Here is a 7,101-nt window from a genome sequence, read left to right as displayed (position 1 = left end):
GTCAGACCAGGATGGTTTGGGGGCACACTGGAGGCAGGAGAACACAGAGGAAATAGTAAGGAAAGGGAAGAGATCGGGGAAGCTGAAAGTTCTGAAAGGGAACCCAGCCAGGAGGAGGGAGCAGTGGGACACCTGGGGAGGAGAGTCTATACACACTCACCTTCCTTGAATATCCCATTGACACAGAAGAAGAGCAAGCTTTTCTGAACAAAAAAAGACGATAGGTGCTCAGTCTCTACCTACACCTACAGCCACCTGTCTTTCTGGGCCCTACTCCAGGGAGGAAGTGGGTGCTCACCGACTGGAACCACATGTCCACCACAAAGGAGCTGAGGTCATGCTGTGTTTTGGGAAACACACAGAGGGAGCTCACAATGTTATGATTTGTACGTTTCAGCAGCTGAAAACGCAGGTCTGTGGAGGAAGGACAGCAAAGGTGAGGGTTGCCTCACCCTGGGCCCTATGACTGACCCTTCTTGCCCCTTTTCCCTGCCATATCTTTCCCATCCCACACGCACTGGGATCCTTGAGGTTCTTCATATTCCTGTTATCCTTGAAGTACTCAAACAAGCTGCTTCTAGGAGAAAACAAAAAAAACAAACAATAGATGTGGTGGTCCAGCCAGTGTGGTTGTTTCCGTGAGCTGACCAGTTTCTGCTGGGGAGACACAGGCTCCAGAATCAGAGTCTGAGCTGTGATACTCACGGGCCTGCATCGTCCGGAATGAAGGGTATGGTCAGGGAGAAGCAGGCCTCATCGTGATAAGCACCGAGGAGACTCTGTCTGTCTGTAGAGTCATAGATCAAGTAGTATCTGTGAGGAGACAATGAAGGCAGTCTATCTCTATGGACTGGACCTCAAAAGAGACTTGAGAAGTCTCAGGAGCATACCAGTGCTTGGGAGGCCCGGACTGTCCCAACGCCTCGCCATCCTGGTGGTCCCAGAGGTACTTACTGCTGCAGGAAATGCTGAACTTGAGTCTTCAGAACCTCAGAACCTTCACAGCTTTCCTGGAATCAAAGACATTTGAGACCATGTGGCTGATAAAACCTCCCTTACAATAGCCCAAGTATTGACCTTTCTTCCTCACCTTTATTAAGGGCTTTATTAAGTAGGGTCTGTCAATGTCAACAGTAATTGGTGGGGGTAAATCCTGGCCATCCTGGAGAAAGGAGAAATAAGTTAGCAGTATAGACCAGGGAGGTGGTCCTGGTTGACTAGGGGAAAGTTTGGGTCCAGGAGATGGTGAAAGTCAGAGTTCAAGGGTGAAAGCCCCCTGGAAATTCCATGGGCTAGATTCCAGTGGGTGTCTGCATCTTGAGGTCCTGGAAGTCTCTTGATTTTTCTTATTGTTGACTCTATTACAGGTATCCCCCATTTTCCCCACCTTTGTCTCCCTCTACCCTGTTCCAGTTATCACTAGGCCTTCACCACATTATTGTCCACATCCATGAATTATGCATACTGTTTGATGCAACTTTTGTGTATGTGTTTCTGTTTCTCTTTCCCTCCCTCCTTCTCTCCCTGTCTTTCTGTGTCTATGTGTGTGTGTGTACATTTTAAGAGATGTTATATTCATGTCTTTTTCAGAAGACCATGTCCTCCCAAATGAATAAGGCTCTGATGCAAACATGTCACCTTGGCAAGACACAAAGGGCTTGAGGGCAGGTGTGGAGATCATCAATGTTAGTAAGAGACAGTGATGAATAGAGGTACTTACCAAGCGTGACAACTCGGGGAAACATTTCCTGATGACACTGTCAAAATTCGAAAATAGAAAGAAGTGGTTGCTAGTTTAGGTTGCAATGCTTCCATTTACTTAAAACACTGATGGCATAAACAGAGACACGTGTTCTGCCCACCTAGCAGCCCCCTTTGCCTTACTCAGCCTCTGATTTCAAGAATTCTATGTCCAATTTGCTCCTCACCACTGACCATCTGCCAAATGGAATCTCTGAAACGCAACCTCCTCATCTCTCTCCACACCTCCACATTCATATTACCTCCCTTCTTCCCTCCCTGACCTTTTCCCTCCCTCTCTCTCCTCCCTCTCCCTCCTCCTGGTTAGCTTCCTCCTAGAGGGCCCTGACTCCTTCTCCAGACACAACATACGGATCCCAGACTGCCGGGCTTCTTCCCCCTCCCTGCCTCCCTTCCTTCCTCCAGGTCTCCACTGATATCTCCAAAGAGAAGAGGAAATGGGGTGGGGGCCCAGGGCTCTGTTACCTCACTGGGGGTCCAACATCCTGTCAGGAACCGGACATGCCCCAGGGATGGTTCGGAACACTTGGGCAGGGAGGTGAGTGAGGGATTAGGAGGCAGGGAAGGAAAGGAAGGGGAATGAAGACAGAAAGATAGTGAAGATAGCAGTGGAGATTAGGAAAACCTAAAAGAGTAGAGACAATGGAGAATGAGAAAAAAAATGTAAAGGGGAGAGAAAGCAGCTTTGCCATGGGGATGGGGACCAAACAAGAAAAGAGAAGAGATGGGACATGGCAACAGCCCTTTCCTTCATTTGCTCCTAGCTGGCCCTGGGTCTCCAGGTAGGAATGGAAAACATGTACCTGTTGGCCTAAGGGCCATAGGATGCTGGTTGAGCCTTTGTCACCTGTGAGACTCAATCTGAACTGGGCATGGGAAACACAGCAGCCAGGGGATCAGGAGACCTTCCCCAGAAGTTCTAAGGGTCCTCCCCAGCTCAGCTTGATGTTGGAGGGTCTGTGGTCCCCTCTTATGATCACTGCCTTCTCTCCTCATGGCCCCTATGCATCTGTGCCTGTCTTAGTTGGTTCCTTTTATGAGTAATCCTATCCATTTCAGGTTACCCAGGATCCTCTGAAGGACCAGGCAGATGATATGATGTTTGAAAGAAGGGGCAGTGCCCCTGAGAGGACTGTTCTCCCATCTACACAAGCCACTCTGCCCTCTTCCTTTCACTGATGCCTATAGAGGCCCTGTGCTCACTGCTGGTGGCTCACTTTGGGTGGCCACTCAGCAATCCCTGGGTTCTACCTAGAATGCCCCATCCCTGGTGTTGCACTAAAGAAACGGATGTCATGATGACAGCTACCTGGGGCCTGGGCCTTTGGCATCGGGCGAGAAAGTCCCCATGTCAACCTGGGACTCTAGGGAAGACCCTTTACAACCAAGGAAAAGAAAGTTCCTCCCAGAACAAGTTAGGGATACTCTGTATCCTCTCAGAAGCAGAAAAGATTGTCTCAGCATGATTCTGAGGTGGAGGATGTTTCTCAGTCCAGATCAGCAGTATCTGCCTCAAGGCTCAACACTCCTGGTCCTGGTTAGCTGGAGAGCCCTGCATCCTGGAGCACATTCTTGGTGGGCATGCTAGAGAAAACTAGATGCATAGTTGGAAACAAGACCCCAGATGATGAGAACAGGTGAGCAGGTCAGAGGAAGGGTAGGAGACATCTCAGCACAGGCAAGGGACACAGAGAAGAAAAGGTGGGGTTTCTAGAACTTTCAGAGGTCCAGGGCTGCCATTTTCTGCGGCAGGCACTATCATGGGTAGTTCAGGCTCCCAGGAGTCAAAGGACCCCAGGAAGGGTGACAGGGGTTCACACTGACCTTATGTAAGTAGACTCATCTGAGAAGGTATAGCACAAGGGATTATCTTCCAGCCATAGCTCTTCAAGCTTCAGGCCTTTGATCTTGCATAACTCCCAGGTAGAGTTAAGCTGATAAATATGGGGGGGGGGGGGGGAGACTGAAAAATAGTCCAAGGGAAAATGGACATCCAAGGCCCTGAACCCACAGCCTCCTGTCTCCCCGACTGGTACCTTCACATACCTCCTGTCATTACTCTGATGACCACTACCACCCACTCTCAACCCAACTTTGATCTGTCCCTCTTCCCACCTCATTTTTGGAGAGGTTCAGAATCTTGACTGCAGGGGCCATCTGTGTAATATCAGACAGACCATCCAGCTGGCACAGTCTGTTGTTGTGCAAGTTCAAGGAGAGCAGCTTTGGGAAAGAAGTTAGAGTGATGTTTACTATCTAGGTCGCTGGAGACAAATCTGCCCTCCATCCCATCTTTTCCACCCCCTACTATAACACCAGCACTGGGTCTAAAGCCTCACCTCAGGGAAATTCTTTCTGATGATGTGCAGGGTGGCAGCCATGCAGTTTCTTCTATTCAGGATTATATCAACATCATGGCCCACCAAGTCTTCAGAAAGCCGAGAGTAGGCAATTAGAAGACCGCAAGTGGTCTAGGACCAGCACCAAACCCTCCCTTGCCACCATCCCTAAGTCTCCCACCCAGGCAGAACCCTCTGCCTTTATCTGCCCTAGAATTACTACTGTCAACTGTACCTGGATCATAGCGGAGCAATTGGAGATCAAGAGCTTTCTGAGAGATATCATATCGTTTGCTCATGGCCAGCTGCAGAGGGAGATGGAGAGAGAGCTCTAAGGCTGTCGTTGTGACAGGGAAATCATGGCTGGAGGAGGAACAGGTGAGTCTCAGGGTCAAACATGTAACCTTGAGTCTGCATTACCTTTAGCTTTTCCATTTTTTCTGGCTCCAACTTATCCCGCACAGAGTAAGGTACAGCAGATGTATTGACAAAGAGAGCGATCTGAAGGAAAGAGAGGTGGGGTAAGCACCAGGAACTCTAGTCCTACAGGAAGGTGGCCAGTTCTGCCTGTCCTCCTGCCCAGAGACTAAGTACAGATAATGAAATCGACACACACCTTTCGGTTCTCCTTATCACAAATCTTATAGCTGACATCCTTCAATGCAGAGGCAGTGTTAGCATCCTGGACAAAGAACTGGGCCCTGTTTTTCACATAGTGAAACTACAGGGATTGAAGGCAACAACAATAATGTCAGAGGCCAATGACCCCATCTGAGCCAGGTCTCTTCCCCTTCCCTGTGTCCCCTCAACTGGCTTCACCATCCTCTCTTACATCCACTGGAGTGAAGGGGACACTGCAATGGCTCTGGATTGACTCCATTAGCCAATTCCTGTCATACTTTCTTCCACAGGCAACCTAAGGGTGAAATGAAGGGTACTGAAACAGGAGGGACACATGAAAGAAGGCTGGAGAACAGACCCAACACAGTGTTCTTTTCCTACCTTCTAATAAGCTTTAAAGGGCTTCTCAAAAGAGACCACTGGCATTATTTCTTATGTTTGTGCCAAATACGGAGTTCTTAAATCCATTATCTCTCCATTTAAAGCTCTCCTCCCAAAAATCAACTTAAGGGATTAGACATTTTCTTCCTTTTATAAAATTCCAGGATATCCTATCTAGGACACTACTTGCCCTTCTGAGAAGCTTTCCAGAGACCCGACCCCGCCCCCCCATCTCCCACACTCAGCTTGAGCCAAACAGACACCAGTGTGGACTTGCTCCATTTCCTTGGCTATAGTTTCACCTTTCCCTTAGACAGCCTCCTCTGTTTTCCATATAGTCAGCCTGTTTCCTTATATTGCTTCTCTGAATTTGCCCTTAGATGAATGATTAATAAAAGGGGCAGACTGTAAACTGTCCCCAGCAAAGTACCGAGTGTCTCTACATGAGACCAACATAGTCCACCTGAACTTTCTCTCCTGCACATTTCATACTTTTTTTCAGGACACTCACTGTGACCTTGAACCAACTCCCCAGGGATCGATCTTGTATGTTCTCCAGCATTTCACTCCTGAGATGTTTTCTATTACTCCACAGAGTAACATGGAGACCGCCTTCATTATGCCAATGCACTCTCCTCTTCTCATGTCCTATGGTATAGGGAGTGCTGCAGGGGAAAAGTGGAGAGAAAAAGGGTGGCCATGAATGTTAAGAAAGTCTTCTATATATCCTTGCATCTTTGACACCCAGACTACAATTAGGATTGTTCAACCATGATTTCACTTCTAGCATTCTTCAGTTTTCCAGCGAGACAAGAAAAAGCCCATTTGCATGGGCTGCTACATGCAAATCAGGCTTCTGGGTCACTTACTGTCTGACTTGGTACTTCTGCACTCCCCTCATCTCCACGTTTCCATCATCCTTCTGGAGGTGTGAAGGCTGAAGTTCATACCCACCATGTTGACGGCGGGTCCTCTTCCCAAAATTATCTCGAAAAGAACTCCCATCTTTCTTTGTTCCTTGAGGTGAGCTACCACCATCATTGTCCTCTGAAACAAGCAACAAAAATACAAGTTTGGAAACATGTCTGTGGCCACTTACCATGTACCACGCCTTAGGCTAACACCATGTGAGGGCAACAAAGTGCCAACCTGCTATAGAGACCAGTCCCACAAACCCCAAGAAGGAAACACCTCTGCCTGTCCAGATAGTAGAGCCTTATCTGACAGATGGTGCTAACAGGGGAAAAATCATGCAGGGTGAGGAAGGAGGATGGGAGAGGGGAGGAGAAGGAGGTCACTGTGTTGAACCCTTTAAAAATGGATCAGGATTTATAAAGAACAGAGATGTATGCATCCATGGGTTAGAGTGAACTCCAGCCATACATCAGGAAGTCATGTGAATCTTCTCTCTGTCAGGGCTCTCTAACAACCCCACCAATGCATGGGAAGCAACCTCTCTCATGCTTCCCAAACCCAGTCAGCCACCACACTGATTCCACTAACACTCAGCAAGCTGTGCTTCCTTTGCTGCTGCAGTACAAGCTTTAATGTCAGGTGGAACAGAAGTATTAGCCTCCTAAACTGTCTTCCTCCCACCTGCCATGTCCCCAAAAATACTCTATTTGAAACATCCAGAGCGAGCTTTCTCTTTGCCCACTGAAATGCCTTTGAGTTCAGGAGACAGCTCTTTCTAACCTCAGCTCTTTATAACAAGGGTCTGGACAACAAACTGGAATGATGTTTCCATTACCATTTCCAAATATCTAGGGATTCTTCTTTTCTCTTTCTATTATCGATTTCTAATTTGATCCCTCTATGGTCAGAGAACATACTCCATGTGATTTCAATTCTTTTTAAACTTGTGGAGGTTTGTTTGATGGCCCAGGAGATGACCTGTCTTGGTGAATGTTACATAGATACTAGAAAAATATTGTACTCTGCTGCTGTTAAGTGGAGTGTTCTATTTGTCACATAGATCCTGTTAGTTTATTGTGTTATT

General features: G+C 47.7%; 1 protein-coding gene across 1 annotated transcript; it reads right to left on the bottom strand.

Annotated features, from left to right (window-relative positions):
* Nucleotides 1-701: 701 nt before the first annotated feature.
* On the bottom strand, nucleotides 702-6,705 carry LOC308551755 (nuclear RNA export factor 2-like; the record flags this gene model as incomplete). Its single annotated transcript, XM_081126374.1, has 11 exons — nucleotides 702-813; nucleotides 3,586-3,695; nucleotides 3,877-3,984; nucleotides 4,101-4,189; nucleotides 4,336-4,405; nucleotides 4,521-4,601; nucleotides 4,717-4,821; nucleotides 4,933-5,016; nucleotides 5,614-5,767; nucleotides 5,972-6,149; nucleotides 6,699-6,705. The coding sequence occupies 11 exons, from the start codon at nucleotides 6,703-6,705 to the stop codon at nucleotides 702-704; spliced, it is 1,098 nt and encodes a 365-aa protein (XP_080982500.1).
* Nucleotides 6,706-7,101: the final 396 nt, after the last annotated feature.

The sequence above is a fragment of the Miniopterus schreibersii genome (assembly GCF_964146895.1).
Source record: "Miniopterus schreibersii genome assembly, chromosome: X".
Taxonomy (NCBI): Eukaryota; Metazoa; Chordata; class Mammalia; order Chiroptera; family Miniopteridae; genus Miniopterus; species Miniopterus schreibersii.
This window is presented reverse-complemented; position numbering and strand designations above follow the sequence as displayed.